The sequence below is a fragment of the Dermacentor variabilis genome, chromosome 4, assembly GCF_050947875.1.
Source record: "Dermacentor variabilis isolate Ectoservices chromosome 4, ASM5094787v1, whole genome shotgun sequence".
NCBI classification, from domain to species: Eukaryota; Metazoa; Arthropoda; class Arachnida; order Ixodida; family Ixodidae; genus Dermacentor; species Dermacentor variabilis.
Window position 1 is genome coordinate 210,266,992 of NC_134571.1, and position 23,003 is coordinate 210,289,994.

The window sequence follows — 23,003 nt, forward strand, 5'->3', positions numbered from 1 at the left end:
AGAAATGTCAATGGACCTTTCTATGTGAACTTTATACCCATTAAGTTTCAAAATTTAAATCCATGTGCTCTGTAGATTCTGTGACCTCCGTGAGATGCCCGCTCACCATCAAAATGCCCATGAAACTGTGCTCGAATGGGCCTCCTTGCAGTATGATATGTTACTCCCGGTGCATAGGTGCTGTCGCAAAATCGAGCCCGATTTCGCAATGTTCGCGCTGATATGTCTTTTCGAGCATGAACAGCACATTCTAGACAAAAGCCAGCATGATTTCCGGCGCCGGGGGTTGTTTTGGTCGGCAGCGCATGACAGCACGAAAAAATTTCTAAGGGGGGGGGGGAGGCGTAAGCCCCATAAGCCCCCCCCTCCCCTGGCTACACCCCTGTACAGCGGAAACCAATCAGAATGTACCATAATTCTGGTTATTCTAACCTCGCATACAAGTATGTTCAGGTGCAACTCAAGTGTTTTTCTTGGAACAAAGCCAATGTTGGTGGTAGGACCTAACCCGCCCCACATCATTTGTTGTACAGATGAACACAGCCGGGTGCGACTGCGGCGTGGTGTAGAGGAGGAGGAGGAGTACATCAATGCCAACTACCTGAGTGGTTACAGAGGCAAACCTCACGCCTACATCGCCACCCAGGGACCCCTGGCCCACACGGTGGCCGACTTCTGGGCCATGGTGTGGCAGGAGCGAGCCCCAGCCATCGTCATGATCACCAACCTGGTCGAGGACGCCAAGGTGTGCTTGAACAACATCTTGAGCAGTGTAATGAAGTCGGGGGGGAAAAATCGCACTGGACAGGTGCTGTCCGCACTGATAAGCCTAATTGACACAGTCCGCACTCTGTCTGCCCCTTTCCGTCACCATCATGACACCAGTTTTTGTCGGAGGGGAGCCTGGAGGGTGTTTCCTCGCTGGTTCCTCCCCTCAAGAAATGGAATGGTGGTGTCCGATTTTCAAGGAGAGTAACCAGTAAGGAAATGCTCTCACCTGACAGAAACCGTATGGAAGGGACAAAACAGGCGGCAGCATGAATTAAGGCAGTGATGTAAGGGGCAGATAAAGTAAGCGGTTGCAAAGATTGATTGGCAACTGAACCGTTGAGTTTGTTTCCTTCCTCCATGCCATAAACACAGATGTGTTCAAAATGAGTTTATGAACAAGTGACCACTTACTGCTTTCACATATCTTCCCACTGTAAAACCTATATATATAATATAGTTTGCAATCGCTTTCTTAAACCCACTGTGAATGTCCATTTTACCCTCCAAGGTGCATTTTTCGCTGCTTTGAAAGCTACTGCAAAATGGCATTTGCCAGTAACATCACTATAGGTGCATTTCCTCCCATGGATTTTCCACAGCCTATGATCCTTAATGATATGAGGGTTGATCCAGAAATAAGGTTCCCAAAGAGCTCCAGCCACACGGGAAGGTGCGAGGTGATATCTGGCAACACTGCTGCTTGTGGCCGTTCCCCCACTCAATCTACCTCAGCCGCGCTTCGCTTTTTGGCTTAACAGCCGTCCGATATGGAGGTTCCCATTTTTGATCTCGCCAAGTGCGAGATTCGTTCCCTAATTTGCTTTTTGCATGCCACCTGTGGATATTCATCATCAGTTGATAGAGGTGTATGGCGACAAGTGTAGGTACATTCAACACGTCCGAAAGTGGTGCAGGAAGTTTAGTGCCGGTTGGAAGGAAGTCCACGATGAAGAAAGGAGTGGAACACCATCAGTTCCGGAGGTGGTTATCAAGATGGTCCAACGTGAAGTGCTTCAAGACGGAAGGATCACCGTCCAAGAACTTGTTGCTAAGATTCCTGCGAGTTCTTATGGTACAGTGGAAAGAGCTTTGACTGAAATATTGAGGTATCACAAGTGTTGTGCTCGATTGTTACTGCGGCTGTTGACATCAGACCACAAGGAGAAACGCCTTGACTGTGCTTGCTAGTTTCTTCAAAAGTGTCAAGAAGATAAGGAAGGATTGTTGGACTCCATTGTTACGGGAGACGAAATGGGCATGTTTCATTTCACTCCCAAAGTGGAACAAAAATTCAAACAGTGGCATCACCCAGAGTCACCAGTCGCAAAGAAGTTCAAACAAACTCCTTCTGCTGGCAAAGTCATGGCGAGTGTTGTGTCTTTTGCGGATCCTAATGGGATACTGCTGATGGATTTCATGGAACGTGGGGCAACAATAAACTCAGACAGTTATTCTGCAGCACTAAGAAAACTCAGGTGAGCTATCCAGAACCGCCAGCGAGGACGACTGGCAGCCGGTCTAACGCTGCTTCACAACTCCCGACCTCACATCTCCCGTCAAACCCAGGAACTTTTGACAAGCTCTGAATGGACTGTCATGCCCCACCCACTCTACAGTCCAGACCTCGCGCCTAGTGATTATCACTTGTTCCCCAAGTTAAAGAAACATTTGAGTGGCCAACGCTTCCGGAGCAACGATGAAGTCATAGAAGAGGTGAAACGCTTCCTCAACGGGTTGGTGGCGGAGTTCTATGACAGTGAATTGAATTGAATTTTTATTCTCCTTGAACAAATACACAAGGAGGGATACAGAAATTGGAGCACCGTCTGCGAAAATGCGTAGAAAAAGATGGCGATTATGTAAAAAATAGAGCAAAGTTTCATCTTTTCAACGATATAAATTTCTATGAACATAAACAATGTTGTCTATTTCTAAAATTTATGGGAAGCTTATTTCTGCATCAACCCTCGTACAACATTCATTCAGGTTGCCAGGTCTGACCTGATCTAAACAAACGTATATAAAGATGCAGGTTGCACAATATGGGTTAGGGAGGGGAGAGGTTAGAGGGGTCTTCATGCAAAATGTGAGTGAAGTCTTGTGCACATGTACCTTTCAGGTAGCACGGGAATGACGAAAACTTACTGCATAAACATATTCACAAAGGGACTGCAGAAGGGTACGCATTTGGGCTGGTCTATTCATGATTACGAGCAAAAACGTTCAGGATTATGAGTGCTGTGGACATAGCGCTGTGGTCTGTGTCCTTCTCTTCTTCCTGTCGTTTAGTGCTGTTTTCTTCTCATACTCACAAAGCATGCAAAGCGAGGGTAAACAGTATCCACTGTGCACACGCTCAAGGCAGTCAGTAATGCATCATGGGAACACTGTGCGAAGTGGTTTATTTCGCCATTGAACACACACAGAAGTTCACAGTGTAGCAGCTGCTCATTGTTACATCTGAGTACTGTTGCGGTGCCCTTATTGGGGGAGAGAGGAGTTATGGAGTCGCCATCTGTCGGAAGCCCCTCCCTTGCTTAGTATGAGGGATCACGCGGCGTGCTCCTCGTAGATTTCGCTTACGGCGCTCAATAAAAGCACCGCACGGCAGCCCTCCTGGACATTTATTTAAGTACTCTCAAAACGAGGGTATGTTTTTACTGTCTATATAATAACCTTGGGCAAACTGAAAGCACAGAATCGTTTACAGGCTCTTTACCGAACAAGTGCAGTGAACGCCACTGCGCGCAGTTGCCGCGATGGAGTCTCCCGAACCGGCTTCTTGCGTGAAAGGTAGGCAAACGCTGAGAGTAAACTATGTAAAATATGTTCTTATAGTGGGCTGTATGTATAACCAAATGGGGCATAACAGAAAATGAAGCCTAAATTCAGCGATCGCACGGGTTTGCACCAACTGACTGCGCGTCTGCATGCATGTCCGCGCACAATGTCTTGCTTTCGCTGTGAACGTATTTTCGCACCCTGCCATGAGCTTTAGGCCGCAGCATATGAGCATTAGACAGTACACTAGCAACCGTTGTTGCGCGGACACTATCAGAACTGTTCAAAAATAATTTCGTTATAGACTTCGACACCTACGGCGACTGTGATGTGCCATCACCACAATTCAATCTTTTCTTGTCTTTTAAATTTTTTTACATTTCAATATTATTTATCGAGTTGCATCGCACTGAATGCTTATCGGTCTTCTCAGCGTGTAATTTCCCTCTGCTTTTTTTTCGTAATCCAGTGCATTAAATGATAACACGGACATGACCATATGCCATGCCTTCTTTTAATGTGCGTCTTACCGCACCTTTTCCGTTCCAGTGGACTTACCAGTATCTAGCATCAACAAGTTCATAGACCAAACCATCATGGCATTAGCTCGGCAGCGGGCGTGGGCGAGCGTCTCAGTGCATGTTTTCTGCTACTCATCGAACATCGCGCTGTGCCGGCACCGTAGCAGAAATGTTTCTCACGTTTGTGCTTGCTGCATGCCCGAGTTGTAGCTGATGGCTGTCTGCCGGTTCTAAGTTTCGCCAGCCACACTTCACGCAGCTCTTTGTCCTATGGCCACGTGTGAATAACGCTGACACTGGACTCCATTGCGTGCATCCGGTACTGCGGCACCGAGAAGTAGCCTACCATGCTGCACGTCTCCAAAGGCAGCCACTACCTATTATAGTACTTTCAGATGTTGTCAAGCAGACACCCAAGGCGGTAAAGCCTCACCACTTAATCAGAACCGCAGCGCAGCTGGGACTCTTAAACTTTCGTTTTCAGCTCGCTTCAGCGTTTTCGAAGCAGCAGACACGGCCGCTCTGTCCACGTGATCCCTCATGCCACGTCACGCCGACGGTGGCGCCAGCTTTTCCAGTGGAGGAGCTCGCCCCCAATGGTTGCCGATTTCAATCCATGGGCACTATGGGGAGCTTTTCCTCGAGGGGAGGTTATATTAACTCTGTGCCTAATCGGTGGAGTGCCGCCATGCTCCCATTCACTTCCGTGTATTCTACCACATCGATTTCGAATGCAGCACTAAAGTCAAGCCAACATTTTCTCATTTTGAACCCCGAAGCAGTAGTAAACCACATTTAGCAAAATGTGTGTCCACTATGTCAACAACAAAAATTATTTTTTTCTTGTCCAGTAGTGGCTAGGCAACAATTTGAATTCTGCCAAAGATCACTGTAAGACAAGAAGGTAGTTATGTTTCATGTGTGTTCTGTGAGGTCTCTCACCTGCCTTTGTAAGGAGAGGAACAGCAAAGTGTCATTCTGCAGCTCCACGGGGTGTAATGAATGGCAAAAAAGAAAAAAAAAAGAACATCAAGTGCCTTGGCTATGATGGAACGAAAGCAAGAATTTATGTCCATTCTGCTGGAACATTTTTAATAGTTTCAGTAAATGTGGAAACATGTAGGTGTGCTTTTCTCATAGGCCATTGTTGCATTATTTATATTTTCAAGTTACCTTTTCTGGAAATGACTTGCCAGATTATAGTGGTATTTGCACAGCTTATAGCACACTGCATTGCGAACATTGTGAACCTAAAATATTAATAAATTGCTTATGTCATGCTGGCAAAAACAAATGAAATCTAGAATATTTTCCTCTTGTTAGTAAATGCAAATGTTATAATTTTATTTTTTGGGGGGTAATACCTGCATATGTCCTTTTTTTTAGGTTCTGCTTGAAGTAGGTAATACTTGGAATACACCTGCCGTTTTAAAATCCTGTAAAATGTTTCTGTTGAAAGGTACTCTGAATTCTGATACTCTATTTGATATTTGCAGAAACTGTTACAGAAGAGTTCGACACTGAGAAAGCTGATGATGACCCTGAAGACCATCACCATTCAGTGTGCAAATTTTTTAATTAACATGTGGAGTAATTTCCACAGTAGAACACTAAAACCAGGGTCATCTATTAACCCACCACCCCTCATTAATTAAGCTGGTCTCTAATGGTTCAAAGTGGCAGTGAAGGGGGGCGCTGAAAGTAAAAAAAAGAAAATGAAAAAAAACATCTGATCATACTTGCACTTCAGTTCTCTAAGGACTGCAAGTGCCAGCGTCCTTTGCTGGTGTTGCTAAGGCTGGTCATGAGATCAGCTTTCATAAAACAGATGTGCTTAATTCGTCTGCCCTGCCACAAACTATTGCATATTGGAATGATCTTCCCAACAGAACGGCAACATTGTTAATTCTGCGACATTTAGATATGAAGTAAGCAAGCTGCTTATTGATGAGTAGGTAAGGGTTTGCTTTTCCTTGGTACATCTATTCATGTATGACACGCGCTGCTTTGTTTCACATATTGAATATGCATTTACATAGTTGATTTAATGTAGCCTGAAGAGGTATAAGCAAATTGTGGCTTCTACTGCAAGCTGTTGTATAACATTGGACTTCACAAGTAAATTTTACCTAATGAGTGACTTCCACTTCTTTTCATTATGTGTAACCTTTCCTAACCCCTCCATGCAATACTCCACTTCTGATCCATCTCTAAGCCTGTGAAGACTTCGAAATTAAAATTTTTGTAAAAATTTGTTTGTTCTGAACCATCGCTTGCCCTTGCCCATAGGTGAAGTGCGAGCGGTACCTGCCAGAAGTGCGGGGGACGTACGGTCCCTTCACGGTGGAGGTGGTTCGGACATTGGCACGTGACGGCTACACGCTGCGCGAGCTGACGCTGCAGGTGTGTACTTCCAATTTCCTCCGATTGTGCATCCTGAAACAATTTCTCTCGGCAGCTTGCTCACTTGACTTGACATCCTATGTCAGTGGCATAGAATTAATTCGCGGGAAAAATGTTTCATTCTCTGCCTGTTGTGGTGGCCCGACAGTCATAGTGTTCTGCTGTTTGTCATCAGGCTGAGGGTTCAAATCTTGGCTGCTATGGCAGCATTCAAAATGGGGGTGAAGGGAAGAAAGGCTCTTGTGCACACGCAGGTTCACTCCCTCCCACTGCTTGCGCAAAGGAGCCAATCATGACTGAGAAATTCAGTCTCAGTCGGGCTCGATCTCAATCAAAAGTGCGCAGTGGGGCACCCATATTAGTAGGGGTGTGCGCATACTCGAATATCACCGAGTAGAATCGAATAGTGAATAATTTGATTTTTGAATCAAATGTCTACTATTCGATTCTTCTAATATTTGGTATACTCGATGCGGAGACCTACACAGGTGCAGGTCGCATGAGGGTCACACAAACTTGCCGGGACCCTCCAGAATTTTAATTTTTGACAGGCGCCAAATTATGCCGACCCTGACAATGAAGCAGCGTGGACTGCACCTGTTCTTTATTGTCGGCTCCAGCTAAGTGCAGAGCAGTGATAGTCACGTGATATGCGGTCCTTTCGTCGGTCGTGCAGATTGGCCTTACGATAACCCACCTGCCATAAAGTTGGAATAACCCATCTGTCATTTGAAGGAAGAATTGGGAAGCAAAACATTCTATCGCGCAGTCCGAGGTGCTGATGTGCAAAGTACCTAGCCACGCAGTTCAAGGTGTCGATGCGCGAAATGCGTAGTCACGGGCTCGAGGAGTTGATACTTGATGTGCTTAGTTGCGCAGTCCAAGATGCCGACGTGCGAAATGCCTAGACGCGGGCTTGAGGAGTCGACGCTTGATGTACGTAGTCTCGCAGTCAGAGGCGCCGATGCACAAAATGCTTAAGCTAGGGTCCGAGAAGTCTGCGCGCAATGTGCTTAATCGCCGAATTGTAGACGCCTATGCGCAAAATGCTTAGCGGCGGGTCCAAGGATTGCATGCGCGATGTGCTTGGTCACGAATTCCAAAACGAGTGCTGAAAGGCTTAGCCGCATGTCCGGATTCCGCGCGCGAATCTTGGTCGCGATGTCCACGTGGCCGATGCTCGGTATGTTTAGCCACGGGTCTGAAACGTCCGCAAACGTAGGGGTCGGCCACGCTACTGCGATGTCCGTGTAGCGCCCATTTCGAAACATCAAGACTACGGCGAGTGGAGACTCGTGAGCTGCTAAGAGCCAAGCAGACGGAGCGAGCGCCGGACCAATGGCCAACCGCGCTGGAGTTATGTGGCGGGTGCGGCCAATCGCAGGCTTCGGCATGACCTTCAATCATTTACTTTTTGTATGCTTGTTTCTGTATGGAGGAGGTAGCTGAAGAGGCAGATTTGAAGACAGAGAAGTGCGCTTTTCAATGAGACTAAAATGGCGGAGCTCGGTTGTGCGGTTTCGGAGCTGTTGTGGCTTGAAAAATGCTGTTCTTGATTTCCGCGAGATTTTTCGCCACCTTGGCTGATAAAACAAATTTTTTAGAGCATTTCTACGTGGTTTACAGTGATGATATTTCGGAATCAGATAGAAAATGAGTAATAGAAATTGAATATGTGATTTTCAAAAATTCGATTTTTTGGCTATTTTTCGCGATGCGAAAGCCGCGTCCCCCCTTAATTGCAGCATCGTGATGAACTCTGCTTGTCTTCGCAGCCAGCACATTCCGTGTAGATGGTGCAAACACAGAAAACTAGGAGAGTAAATGGTGGACTAACCTAAGCAGACGTACTACTGCACATGGAGGAAGGAACGGCAGCTAGGCTCGAAGCCTGTATGAAGCGGCCATTCTGAAAAGCTAATGGCGATAGGGTAAGGCAGATTTAGGATCGCACTCGATTCTAATGCGCACGCAATTTTTGGACCTATTTTATCAGAAAAAAAGTGCACATTAGATTCGAGTAAATACGGTACAGCGTAGACCGCTTATAACGTAAGTCGCGGGAGTTGTAAAAATCCGCGCTATAAGCGGTACCGCGTTATAACCAAAGCATGCTTTTTTCAGCTTTTGCCTATGCCGAACGGACTACCCACCTTTCAGACACAATTTATTACATATTTCATTCACACACACACATGCAGCACAATCGCAAGACAGCACTGAAACCAAGTTCTCTTGACAAATGCGGCTTCAGTGGAATAGCGCTGTTATTTTCATCTGAAGATTTTTTTTAACAGCGCTTCGAACAATTTCTTTCTCTACAAGGCTTAAGCACTGAAGCGCTTTCTCACTCTAACTGTTCTTCGCGCAGTACATCTTCACTTTTCTGAAGTATTTCAAAGCATCTTTGCATGGGACATCTGAGTCTGGCGTCAGGTCAACATCGTCGTCCGACTCTTCTTCGGTTACAAGCTCCGCGCTACAGCGCACCGCTGTGACGATCGCATCATCCGTGCTCGCTTCCTCGCAGACAGGAAGCTCCAACTCACCGGCATCAACATATTCTTTCTTGGAAGGTGTCTGTGGCGGAAACAAACTTGCTTTCAACGAGGCCGGACCACACATCATCGGTGTTGACCGTCACATCGGCAACATTGTCCCTCGGCTCATCGGCTTCAAGAGCCTCTGCATTGGGCACGAAGCCTGCTTTGTTGAAGCACTTGCTCATTGTAGTAACTTTTACCTGCCACCACGAAGCGGCAACCATATCAATCGCGCCCCTTAAATTCACTTTAAGAGGCTGCTGCTGCTGCATGCTCAGCAAAACGCTTTCGCAGATGCATTTTTTGTAAAGTGCCTTTACGGTTGCGATGACACCCTGGTCAAGCGGCTGACATTTTGCAATCGTGTTGGCAGGCAGGAACTTTAACTTCACTGCAGTCAACTTTGGCTTGATGTTGTGGACTGGGCAATTGTCGAGAATGAGCACGACCTTTAGCTTCTCTACCACCATGTCTTCATCGAACGTGCAAAGCCAGCTTGTGAACATGTCTTGCATCATCCATGCCTTTTTTTTGGATTTGTATATCACTAGCAGGCACTCTCGCTTTTTGAAGCAACGAGGCGTCACTGATTTTCCAATGACAAACAGGTGGCGCTTGTCGCTTCCATCCATGTTAGCGCAGCACAACACAGTTACATGCTCTTTTGAGGCCTTGCGGCCAGAGCAGGCTTCGCCTCTCAGCGCAAGAGTATGGTTGGGCAGAAGGTTATAAAGTACGCCAGCTTCCTTGGCATTGTATACGTCTCTGTCCGTATACGTGGACAGCATGGTTTCCAAATTTAAGCAAAGCCAGACTTCGATGGACAGATTGTTGACATCACCACTTTCACCGCACACCGCTTTGTAGCTGATGCCATGACGATCCTTGAATCGCTGGGTCCATCCATTAAGGGGGGACACGAGTCTTTGGGATGAAAAAAAATAGCGAAAAATTTGACTTTTTGAAAATTGTGTTTCTGAAATCTACACTCTAAGAACAGTTTACACCCTTGGGCGTGCCCCTTCTGCCACACAACAATAATGGTCATCTGCCTTGATGCGTTTCCTTTCTTTAACGCTGCGAGCCCGGAACTTTCCAGTAACGAACGGCGCGCATTATCAGCATAGAACAGTTTACACCCTTTGGAGTGCCCCTTCTGATAACGCGCGTGCCGTTTGTTACTGGAAAGTTCCGGGCTCGCAGCGTTAAACAATGGAAATGCATCGAGTCAAATGATGATTATTGTTGTGTGGCAGAAGGGGCAAGCCAAAGGGTGTAAACTGTTCTTAGAGTGTACAGCCCTTTTTACACAACCAGACCGAATTTCTAAACTATTCGATCAGTATTTTAGTCGTAGCATTGCTTCATTTCATTGATACTAGCAAAATTTGAGCCGAAATTAATACTAAAACTGTACTTCTCCTGCGAAACACAGCTGCCGTTTCAAGCATCGAAGCGCGGACATCTTAATCTCAATTCAAAGAACGGTCTTTTTTTTTTTTTTTTTTTCAATTTCCCCGCAACGCAAGCTCTATTCAGCCGTTGGATTCCTTCAGTTACCGTGCCAAAGAAGGGTCCCAGCGCGCTCTCAGTCGGCCGTGCGCCACCCGCCATATTGCCCTAGCATCAGTGTCTGCTGCGCGATGGCCCGTTTGGGAAGAAAATTCCACATGAGGAACAAGTTTGATGGAAGAAAGGTGCAACGTACATTAATTGGGAACTGCAAGAAGCACTCTGCAACACAGCAAAGCGTCGAAATCGTGGCGCCCGCCAGCGCTATCACCGATCCGATCGCCGATAACACCGATGTGGGCCTAGGCCTAACAAGCCCTTCACCCTCTTCGCCTGCCAGAGCTACCGAAGGTAGCTTGCATCACAACATGAAGTTTCTGCAGCCCGCAGAATTGGGAGAGGGCAAAAGGAAAACGCAAGAAACATTGCAGCGCCTCTCATCAACTCCCGTGACGGAGAGGAAGCAAGATTTACTAGGTGATAGCACCGATACCGCGGTGCGCCCCGTTGAAGGGACTGTGTTTACCGTTGTCAGTTTAGATGCAGTGAACACTATGCTTGCGGTGGCCGATTGCAAGATATGTAATGGGGACTTATAATATAGTCGGAGAGGAGTATGAATAGGGGACTTGCTGTCAAGTCGCTTCTCATGTGCGTGAACTGCAGTGTGGGGTCGTCTAAGTGGAGCTCGCCACGCATGCACGGTGCACAAAAAGCGAACCCGTTTGCTGTGAACGCTCTCGCTATGCAGGCAACTGGAAATTGCCAAACAGCCCTGAATGATGTGTTCTCAATAATGAACATAAGCCGTCGCGGAGTCCACACAGACATGGCAAAGCTACGTCAAGGGAAACCTGGCATCTGCAGCCGATCGCGCGGCCCGCAACCTGACAAGCATGTGTGTGCAGTCGGTTCACGATCTTTACACTGAATTGTACCTTAGCAATCCCGGAAACACCGTGGTGTCGTACGATGGATCATGGATGACCGGCAGGCATTGGCACCGTGATTGAAGTGTTCACTGGTTTTGTTATTAACTGTGTTGTCTTGAGCAGTTTCTGCGCTGCATGCGAGCGGGGCCCCAAAGAAAATAATCCTTCCTTTGTAGATTGGAAGGCCAGTCACGGTGCCAGAAGAACACTGGCAAGAAGTTGGGAGAAGTGGAAGTGGAGGCCGCTCCTAATCTTTTCAGGAGGTCTCTCGAACCTCCGCTAGACCACTGTGCTCAGTGATGGGGACAGTCGCACGTACCTTGCCTTGCAAGAGAAAAAGGCGTATGGATACATAGAGATTGACAAGGAGGATTGCGTAAATCATGTGCAGGAGCACGTGGATACAGCTTTGCGCGACCTTGTAACAAAGCACAAAGCACCGGGCTTTGAGCCTTGGCGAAAAGGGTCGACTGACAGCAGACCTTATCACAAGGCTGAGCGCGTACTACAGGTGGCCGCTGAAAACACACAAAGGAGATGTGGATGGCATGCACAAGGTAGTAATGGCTAGGTACCATCACATCACCTCCAACGGCACTGTTGCAAACCATATGCTTTGCCCAACAGGCGCCAAATCCTGGTGCCGTCACAAAGCTGCACAGGCCAGGTGTGAGCTTGCACCGAAACGTCTTCGCAACTTGCCTCCTCATGTTTGCCAGGCCTTACTCCCCATATACGAGAGCTTGTGTGATAAAAAGCTGCTTGAAAGGTGCCAACGGGGAAAGACCCAAAACAGCAACGAGAGCTTCCACACAATGATCTGGCCTCTTGCACCAAAGGAACGCCATGCCTCTCTCTTCACTGTGGAGGCAGCTGTGGCAGAGGCAGTGCTGAAGTTTAATGCAGGCAACTTCAGAGTGTCGGCGTCTATACTCGGAAGAGCTGAGCCTCAACCCCAGCAGAGTAAGCAATGACCGCACGAATGAGAAAGACCAGCGGTGAATCAAGGCTTCAGCTCGAAAACATGAATCGAGCCTTGAAAATGCGGCACACAGGGAACAGTTCCCAAGCTGACTATCTGCCAGGGACATACTAGCCTGTTGCAGCTGGTATTTCGTGATATTCCTGAATAAATGAAGTTGTACGTGTTTTTTGCAGTTTTCTCAAAACGAGCTTTTCATTCACCCTGCTTGTTTGTGGCAACAATATCTCAAGATCTAGGACACCTAGAGCTGTAATTATTTTTGGTGTATGAAGCTGAATGCATAAAGCTTGAAATGCTGCTAGCAGATTCTTGCTTTTCATTTTCCTATAGTTTTTGTTCCCCTTTTGTTCTTGTGACCTAGTAGCCATGCTGTAAACAATGGACTTTGATGAACTGCTAAATTGCTGATTATTGTTGGATTTGAAAACTGCTTGCAGCATTTCACTCTTAAAACATTCAGCTGTCCACTTATGCATTAATTATAGCTTTCATAATTTCATAATCGCGCGCTTGAAGGAACCGCGCTATAACCAGTATTCTGCCTCGCGCACCTACACAATAAACAGTCTGCCTATACATTGAGTTCTATGGGAGATATATCGGTGGTCAAAAAAAACCACGCTATAACCTGTCCCATGCTAAAAGCGGTTACGTTATATGTGGTCTGCACTGTATTAGATAACTGCGGAGTTGTCCTATTTCAGCTCTACTTTCTTAGTTTTTAACAGGTAGTTGCTTTTATCTAATTCTTTCACCATCCCGTTCACTTTGTTATAACGAGAATTTACTGTATTCATCATTTTCTGCGTACTACACAGCAAGATTGATTTGTGTATTTGTGGTTATCTGCAGATGAATTAGATAACACAGTTGGGATGGTTGGTGCTTATTACAGACTTGAGAAATCATTAACTATCGTAAAAAAGACATTGGACGACAGCGAGAAGTGTGCATAATAGAACACTAGCATTCTGCCTTGTGTGCTTGCTGCTTTCGTCCATGATAGAGTGTGTAAGCGCGACTGAACAAGGATGTAGAAAGAAACAGATATACAGAGACAGCGCTTCACTTTCAACTATAGATTTTATTTTCCCACTCATCGATAAATATACACCTTATGAGCGGAAACAAAGCTTTCGTTCAATTTCTTTTTTGTGCTAACTAATGATGCCTCATGTCTGTAGATGAAAACTGTTGAAAACCTGCGAGGTTCTGTTTTGCCGCAGAACTGCAGCTCACCACTGTGTTACCTTCCTGCTGTATTTCTGTGGTGAAACCAGAACCTTACTAGGGCCCCTGTTTGTGAACTTCTAAAGGGTCTGTTTATTTGCAGTTCTTAGGCCTTTTTAGTGTAATTTGCCATTCATCTTTCCCATGCCTCAAAAATAGCCTTGGTTGGAAAAAAGGAAGGCGATATGCCGCAGGAATGTTTTAATGAGTAGCTGCAATAGTAAGTAGCTGGGAGGTCTTTTAAAGCATTTCACAGTGCTTGTACTAAATGTGAATGGCTATGGCCCATTTGTTGCAAAGCATAAAGTCAGTCCTTGCTGCAGCAGGCCCATTGTAAAGTTGAGAAAATGCAGAAACAGCGTACCAATATTCACTTCAAGGAACTTCTGGGTCTCAAAATTAAGCTGGAGCATTCCCGCACTATTGCCAGATTGTGGCTTTGATACTTTACAATCTAATTACTGTTTAGTTTTCAGTGTGCTTACTTCTTGTGGCCAGTTTTGCTGAGATAGAACGGCTACATTGTATATTGTCCTGCCTAAGGCACTTAAAAGATGACTGCAGCATCGCATTTATGTGTAGTCTTGAGTTTGATTCAACACAGTCAAGAAAAATGGGCAGTCTTCTGTGATTCAAGGCCAGCCTTACAATGTATACAGTCATTTCTCCAACATGGAACTCATCCATGACTTGAGAGAAAAAGGCCATGGTATCACTTTCCAGTGGATACCACGCTATTGCGATATCATAGGAAATGATGATGCAGATAGGGCAGCTCAGATGTCAAACCAAGAAGACCGCTGCGTCCCCATTCCTCTCTCAAGGACAGACGCTGTGAGGCAGCTTTGCATTGTAGTCCGCACACACTCAGCTGAATGGAACACTGCACATACAAAGTGCACCAGACTGCACAGACTCAACCCTTCGCTGCAACTCAGACCTCCAGCTGGACTGCACCGACGCAAAGCGTCGCTTCTGTGTTGGTTGCGGTTGAGAGTTGCCTTCACAAAAGCTTACTCAGCAGTATTTGAAATGGCTGACAGTCCTGCATGTGATCTCTGCGGCTGCGAAAAATAACATTGACCACCTATTGTGCCACTGTCCTCAGTTTGAAGCACAAAGACAATCTATAACCAACGCATTCAGGAAAGTAGATGATCATCGTCTGAGTAAACGGACAATACTAGAACACCGTCCCCACCAATCATGGCTCAAAAAGCGCTAAAGGCACTTTTGTGCTTTCGGAGGACATCTGGCGTGTGCTAGCGCCTTTGACTGTAATGCTGTTCATGCACATCTCTCTACCTCCATCTCTCTCTTTCTGTCTATTCCTCTTCTCCCTTCCCCCAGCACAGGGTAGCCAACCGGACTCTTGACTGGCTAACATTCCTACCTTCCTCTTACCTCTCTCTCTCTCTCTCTCTCTCTCTCTCTCTCTCTCTCTCTCTCTCTCTTGAGTTTGATGAGTGCTTGTCTGTCAAAGGATTACTGTCAGTGACCAAGTTAGACATTTGTGATGGCTGAATGTTGCTGCACTGACATTTGTGGATGCCTCTCACATTTGCAGAAGAGTGGGGAGGACCGGGTGCGGCAGGTGCAGCACCTGTGGTACACAGCATGGCCCGACCATCGAGCACCTGCCTCACCCAACCAGCTGCTCTCATTGGCTCTCGAGGTGGAGCAGCTGCAGGCACGTTGTCCAGGACCCATCGTTGTTCACTGCAGGTGTGTGTCACTCTATAAAACCAGAATAACCGCCCAAGGCAGTATGATGTCAAATCTTCAATTTGTGATTGTTTTTGCTGCCGTAAATGAAACCCTGTGAACTCCAGCAAAAAATCTGGCAAGTACAAAACCTTTAATAATCTGCAGGGGTGGGACCCTTGCACCAATTGCGCCATTTTGATACAAATGCAAATTCTTGCACCAAACTGCACCAAATACAGAAAATTGACCGAAATTGCACCTTGCTGTGCCAGAATGGCTTCGGCACATGTGCTCCGGCAGCGGCAGCAAGTAGCAAGTAGATTCGTCCTTCAAAAAAAAGTGCAGCCGTTCTCATTCGAATCCGCACACCGTGTGACGGCACCTCCCACACAGCCACACAGTTTCTTGTAATTCTCGCACTTATAGCACTGGACTTCTCGGCGCTTCCGGCAACTGGCCGGCACATGCGCAGCCACTTCCGGCTGTCGCTACTGCTGTCGGAATGGCCAGCAAGGCTGTTTTTAGAGTGCATTAGAATACGGTTGGGCGGGCCTAGTGGCACAGCACTCCCTAGCTGAGGCTTAAAACAAATAAATGTAGGCTGAGCTGCAGCGACTGCTGCAGCGAGTTCGGCGTCCTGGCACCTCTGTCCCTGGGGCCTGTATAATGTAAAACTATTCCAATCTGTTTTGTGCCTATAGGCGCGAGGCCTGAGCCATTTTGATTTATCATGAAAGGCTAATGGCGGATCTGGAATAAAAGCAGATTGGAGTAGTTTTAAAGTTATAGCAGAAAGTTAAGGATTACGTGCTTGTAATTGGAATCGCCCTAGTCTACAGTCGAGTCCACTTATAACAATGTTCAAGTGCCATGAAAATTTTATTGTTATAACCGATAATTGTTATAAACGGGTTGCACGAAAAAAAGCATAACAACTGCAAAGAGAGTGACATGCCAGCTCCGCCGAGGCATCGTTTTGGTGGTCCCGAAAGGGGCCTTGTAAAAAATACGAGAAGGTTGCCGCGGCTGCCTCTCAGCTTGAAAATCCCTTAGCGCCCCCCCAAAAAAACAAAGAAAACATGAATACCTAAGAGCATTCAATGAGGGCAAAATAGCTTGCACTTCTCACTTCTTTGCTGAAACAAACCCGTAATCGGCGAGTTTCGACTGCTTCACGGCAATCTTGCCGATATCTTTCTGGAGGGCATCCAAATGTTGAACATGTCCGAGCGAAAGGTTTTTTGCAAAAATGAAGTCCCGCAGGGAATCGATCATTCTTGAGGCCTCCTGTTGAGACACAACTTGTGCAGGTTCCGGTTCATCTTCGTCGTCGCTGCTGTCGTCGTCTTCCGCGATGGTGACTGCTGCAACGATCGCCTCGTCAGTCAATTCTTCGTTTGTCGCGACTGCATCGTCGTCGTGCAAGAATTCTTGAAGCCCCTCCGCGTTGCCGTCATCACCACGCACCGTAGACCAAAGTTCTGTAATGGCTCCATTGGCACGGTAACGAACTGGAATCGTCGCAGTACCACGGAAACAGCGGGGATTCATAGATTTTCCAATTACGAAGGCGGGACACTTGTCGCTGCCGTCCATGTTCGCGCAAAGGAACACGGTCACCCGTAATTTGCTCTGCTTGCCGCCCTTACAGGGATCGCCTTTGAGTGCATGTGTCTTTGAGGGAGGCATTTGGAAGAATAGCCCGGTCTCGTCACCATTGTACAAGTCCCGGTCCGCATATGCTTCGCGGATGTACGGCAGTGTTTCATCTAACCACTTCAGTCTAGCGTCGACATCGAGCGACCCTGCCTCCCCCACGACTGCCTTGTAGACGATTCCGTGCCTCTCCTTGAACCGCTGAATCCAGCCACCACCAAGCTGGAAATCGGTATTTTGAAGGAGATACGCAAAGTGCTTCGCCTTCTCTGCCAAAATCGGGCCACTAATTGGCAAGTTCATAGCATGTGCGCTAAGGAACCACTGATACAGTGCCTCCTCCATGTCTTTGTAGGCACCGTGCCGAATCCTTTTCCGGCCATCCTCCATAGCATGGCCAGCACTAGCATGGCGTTCGTTTTCAGTCATCTTGAGCTCATTGCGGATAATTGTTGAAATTGTCGGCTGTAACAGGCCGTACTTGCGTACTAAGTTGCACACTTTTTCACCACCTCTGTGCTCTCTCAAAATGTTTCGCTTCGTTTCCAAAGATATTGCCGCTCGCTTTCTCTTCTGCGGCAGTTGATCCAGTTGAGCCACGCTGGCCGCGCTTCCTGAAGGAGAATCCTCCATCGTTGAACTCTGGGGGGGATCCGATGGGCTTGCAGAACCAGTAGGACCAAGGCTGGCGATGGCAGATGACGAAAACCTCGCTGGAAACGCACGTGCTTTGACACTGTACGCTGCCTTCGGAACACGTGCAACTGGTGAAGCAGGAACCAAGGAGAATGGGAAAGATGAGGCAGCCCACACTCAACTGCTGTGACGCATTTTCAACGAGCGGCACACCCTCAGAATGGACTGCTCCCCACGTGCCGATACAAAAGCAACAAAAGAAATGCCTTCCTTCCCTCTCCTACTTTGCCCAGAGGAAAGCGTCCGTCTTTTCTCCAGCTTCTCCTGCTCACCCAATTCTCCTCGCATACGTCGTCATGTGAGCTTTTCGGCGCCCCTGTGCCGGCGGCTCCACATACACGCGTGCGCTTTTGGCGGAGTAGTTTGGCCGGCGTGGTCGCTGCGTTTGCGCTTTTTTTTTCTGTGAGGGTTGGCTCCAAATGACTACATTTAATTGTTATAACCGACAATCTAGCATGATAGCATTGTTATAAGCGGTTTATTTTACCATAGACCACACTGCAAAGGTGACGGTGCCGCGGCTGTCCATTGCTATATCCGATATATTGTTAAAAGCGGCATTGTTATAAGTGGGTTTGATTGTATTATGTAAAAATGGCTTTAACAAAAAGTCGTAAACCATTATAGATTGCAATAGCAAATTAGCAGACAGCTATATGAAGTAAGGATAGTAGTTATTTCGCTCATGTAAACTTGTAGTTATTCACTTACTAACTAAATTGACGAGCATGGCGTCACACGCACACAAGCAAACGTGAACGCATCTCACTCAATCACCACTTGCGCTCGCTGTCAGAACGCTGGAATGAGGAACCGCGGCAGCAGCGGCAGACAAATTGACTTTCCTGCTGCCTCTCACTTCAGCGCAAACTAACCGGCAAAAACACGGCGCACATGAAGCTGTCGGCACTCGGCACATGTACTCTGTCTCCATCACAGACCACTTACAAAATAGAGCGCACGGCCATACCATACGTAGCAGCCGCTGGAGTACAACCTCCCTCCGCTCCTGCCTTGCGCGCGACAGAAAACGGCGCGCTTTCTGCCCACTTTCCTCCTTTGCGCATGCGAAGTTGGGCGGCCATCGTCGGCTTACCCTCGTACGCTTTGACTCTCTTATGCAGCATATGGTGCGCAGCAGCAGTGTTATCGCCCTTGGATTTCATACGGAACATCACAGCGACACCGGCATTAGTGCACCTCGAGTGTTCTTGTAATTGCTATCGCAGTAATAAGCCACAGTAGTTCATAACTCTGGCTTCTTCATACGGTCTGTTGGTGAAGCGGAATGCATGTTTTTATGATTGCTGTCACTAATTAAAAATCTGCAGGTACTATTACCAAAATTTGCATGCACTATATTGTTTCAATATCAGAGTGATCTGCTTCAAAATTCAGCTTAAGACAGTTGCGCTACAGCGCTCTTGTTGGTTTGCTCTGTTTCATCGTGGTTTCAAAGTGCACTGCCATATTCAATTATTCCACCAAAATTCTGATTTTTCTGCTCCAAACTGCTTCAAAGTGAAATTTTATCTGCTCCAAACTGTTCCAGAATTAAATTTAGTCTGCTCGAAGCTGCTCCAAAATAAATTTAGGCAGTCCCACCACTGAATTTGTTTGAATACCTATTTTTGCAACTACAATTGGTTATGGTTCCCATCAGGTAGATGCATCCGGATATCAGGGTACAATGGCTCATGATGCAGTTTATGCAGTTGCTGTGGCTGCCACTTTCAAGAACAGCCAGAAGAAACACATGAAGCATTCCTTTCTTTTTTTTTTTTTTTAGCAACACCATACCAAGCCTTGTTGATACACAACATCAGCAAATACAGTGCAGTCCACTTATAATGATATCAAAAATGAAAAATCCTATCATTAAAACTGGTCATTGCTATATCTTAACTGGCATATAAAAAGGCTGGCAAACATACCTTTCCAGCACCGAAACCAAATTTGCCACTTGCGGTAAAAAATATACGTTCTATAAAGTGTACTGTGAAAAATAAAATGTTTATTTATACCTCTAAACAGTGTGTCAAGCGTTAGGCACGCTGAAATAGTCAGAAATCCGGACTTGCTTTCGCGGGAGTTTCAGGTTCACAACTGTGGTGCCCAGCTGCTGCGTTAAACACTAGCGGCAATAATTTAGCACGCATGAAATCAGACTCCATCGACAACAGAGCACTTCGTGGGAACATCGGGGTCGGTATCAAAGACGGGTCGTTGTCAATCTCGTCGCCCCCGTCGCACAGCGCCGCCGCCTGTCCCCACAACGATCGCCACGTCGGAGATCTCCTCGCATGACAAGGCAGCACTATTTGCACTCAGAAACTCCTTCATCAAAGCACCACCTGTTTCGTTGTCAGTAGCGACGTGCTCCCAGAGCTCGGTAATGTCTTCAGCTTTCCACTGTATTGGTTCCACTATCATGGGGCGGTTTTGTTCTGGCGCACAAAGCCTGCCTTTTTGGTTGACCGGCATGGCCCCTGCTTGCAGCCGTCATGATCGCAGCACTCCTACGCCAGCTTGTACTTCTTTGAGCCTTTCAAAATTTTCAGCTTCATTTCAAGCAATACAGCTTTGTCGGTGCAGTCTTCCATCAACGCTTGCTAGCTGAGAAGGGGTCAGAGTGCGGGGGCTGTTTCGCTTCTCGCATTTTCTTTCCCCTCCTCCTCACGCGTATCTCGATCGTGGGTGACGCGAGGCACCTGGGACCATCTTGTGGCACTCTGCGCCAACTGGCAATGCTCTCCGTCGCTTTCGTAATCGGCGGGCAGGGTAATGGTGGCAGATGTGAACTCTCGTAGGAAATCGTGTAGGAATGCAAATTTCACTATAACTCTGCATGGAAAGTGCCACCCAGAAGGCAGAATGTTGATTGTTATATCAGATAAGGCGGTGAATAACATATTTGTATATATATTGTTTTTTTTTTCTCATAGCCCTAACGTATAAGTTGACAGTCGCCTCATCATTATAACCTATATATCGTTATATCTGGTATTGCTACAACTGGAGTGCACTGTATTGCTCTGTCATGATGCACATTAATGTCAGCACAAGCACACACACACACTTTTCAGTAAGTACAGTAAGACCTCGTTAAACCACCTTAACTCTTTCGTTAATGCGAGAAAATGGCCATTTTTTATAGGTCTTGTAAAAAAGTTATTTCGCATTTCCAGGCATTTTCACCCATTGGAATACACATAACTTTGACTTAATTTGACATAACTTCAACATAACTTTGAATAAACCGGAAGTTCGAATCAAATGTGCCTAAATTAATTATATTCAACTGTAGTACAGAGCTCTTATTATAGGGAACACCAAATTAGTGTGCCAGAACTGATTTTAGCTCAGTTCTAGTACAGTAGAATCTCATTGATATGATCCAGTTACGTACGATTTCCTGGCACCAACATTTGCGATCGAGAATACAAGAAATGACCCACTAGAGTTACGTTTACTTTTTACCTGTTCACACGTTCCTGGAAAACACAATCTTTCGGCACCAACATTCAATACATTGGCAAACTGTGATCGTATGATAGGTTTTCTGGCTGCTAGATGCCATGTAAACAAGAAAATGTGCGAGGCACACACAATCGAGAGCTGCCCATCGAGGTAGCTTCGCCGCAACACTTGCCCAGCCATCTCGCGTGAAAGACACTCGCCCGCTCATCTCACATCTCGATTTCTTATTCTGGTACCGGTAAATCACCTCCTGGATCGTTGCACACCACATTCACAGCTATTGCCGCGAAAGATATTGCAATAATCATCTTCACCTATCTGTTTTACAGAAAATGTAACGTAGTGTTGTCGGAAAGGTGCCGCACTCTTTCAGCAGGCAGTAATCTGGCCAACAGGCCAACTTTCCGGCAGATGGGTTATTGTAAGACCAATCTGCACAGCAGACGAAATGAGTGTATCACGTGACTCAATCACCACTCTGTGCGTAGCAGCACCTACAGTAAAGAAAAAGCGCCGTCCACACACTTTTATTATCAGGATTATCAGGTTTGTTGTTTGCCACCTTTGTACTTCTGCTTCTGGCTAGAATCTGCATATCAGAGAAGTATGCCTCACAAGAATGCGAGTGGCAGCTTCTAATATGCTTTGGTATATTATATATATATAACAATATAAAATATACCAACCGCCGTCGTTGCTCAGTGGCTATGGTGTTGGGCTGCTGAGCACGAGGTCGCGCGATCGAATCCCGGCCACGGTGGCCGCATTCCAATGGGGGCGAAATGCCAAAACACCCGTGTACTTAGATTTAGGTGCACGTTAAAGAACCCCAGGTGGTCGAAATTTCCGGACTCCTCCACTACGGCATGCCTCATAATCAGAAAGTGGCTTTGGCACGTAAACCCCATAATTTAAATTTTAATATAATACATACCAAGGCATATTAGAAACTGTCCCTCGCGTTCTTGTGAGGCATACTTTTTTGACGCGCGGATTCTGGCCAGAAGCAGAAGTACGAAAGCTAGGGAATTAATGTAAGCATGTTATATCAGTAAAGAAGGTAGCTTGTGTGTTAGTGAAACGTCATTATAGTTGTACAAGTCTGAGAAACAGTTTGTTGAAAGAGCCATTTCTTCCGTGCCTGATGCTTGAGTGTGCCTGTTGCGCAGGCACTGACTGTGGGTGTATACATACGTGTCTTCTGTGAAAATGAAGTAGTTATGAGTGGCGCTTTGTCTTCTTTCTTGTATGCTGTGTGTGGATTTTGGCACCTTATAAATAGGTATAATGAATCAATACCGACTTGCCCAGCAAGAAGTTCTCATAAGCCAATGCTAGACATACAATAATGATGTGTTGCATGTATGTTATGTATATAGACAGTGTTGAGACTTGACTCGCCTCCTATTTCTATTGCGGCAGAGCTTTGGCACGGCCTCTAGGCCCGTCGCTGTTCAATATTGCGGCTATATCAAAGCTCAAAGCTTAGCAATAACACACTAAGAAGTTTCCCAATTGCAAAAACTTGTTGAGACCTCTTGGGAAAATGCAAAAACTTGACACTTGTCGTCAACAAGCACATTCAGTGCGCACCATCCAAGTGATTCCACATACCAGCATGGCGCCAGATGAGAGATGGTGCTGCGATCGCAAAATAGTGGCGCCGTCGGTTAAACAGGCTATACCAATCTTTTTCTTCTATGCTTTGTTTCCTGGTTTAATCTCACAAATATTTTAAGCAGTTGGATCAACCTACAGGTTGATTTAAATCATTTCTCTAACAGTT

At 46.4% G+C, this 23,003-nt stretch overlaps 1 protein-coding gene across 4 annotated transcripts in view; it reads left to right on the plus strand.

The window, feature by feature from the left end:
* LOC142580091 (tyrosine-protein phosphatase non-receptor type 7-like) overlaps nt 1–23,003 on the plus strand; it is a 166,977-nt gene that overhangs the window by 116,611 nt on the left and 27,363 nt on the right. For all 4 annotated transcript variants that reach the window (XM_075690869.1, XM_075690871.1, XM_075690872.1 and 1 more), the window contains 3 exons: nt 534–745; nt 6,363–6,476; nt 15,246–15,403. In XM_075690869.1, the coding sequence (XP_075546984.1) occupies nt 534–745; nt 6,363–6,476; nt 15,246–15,403 (484 nt within the window). The remainder of the gene's footprint in view (nt 1–533; nt 746–6,362; nt 6,477–15,245; nt 15,404–23,003) is intronic.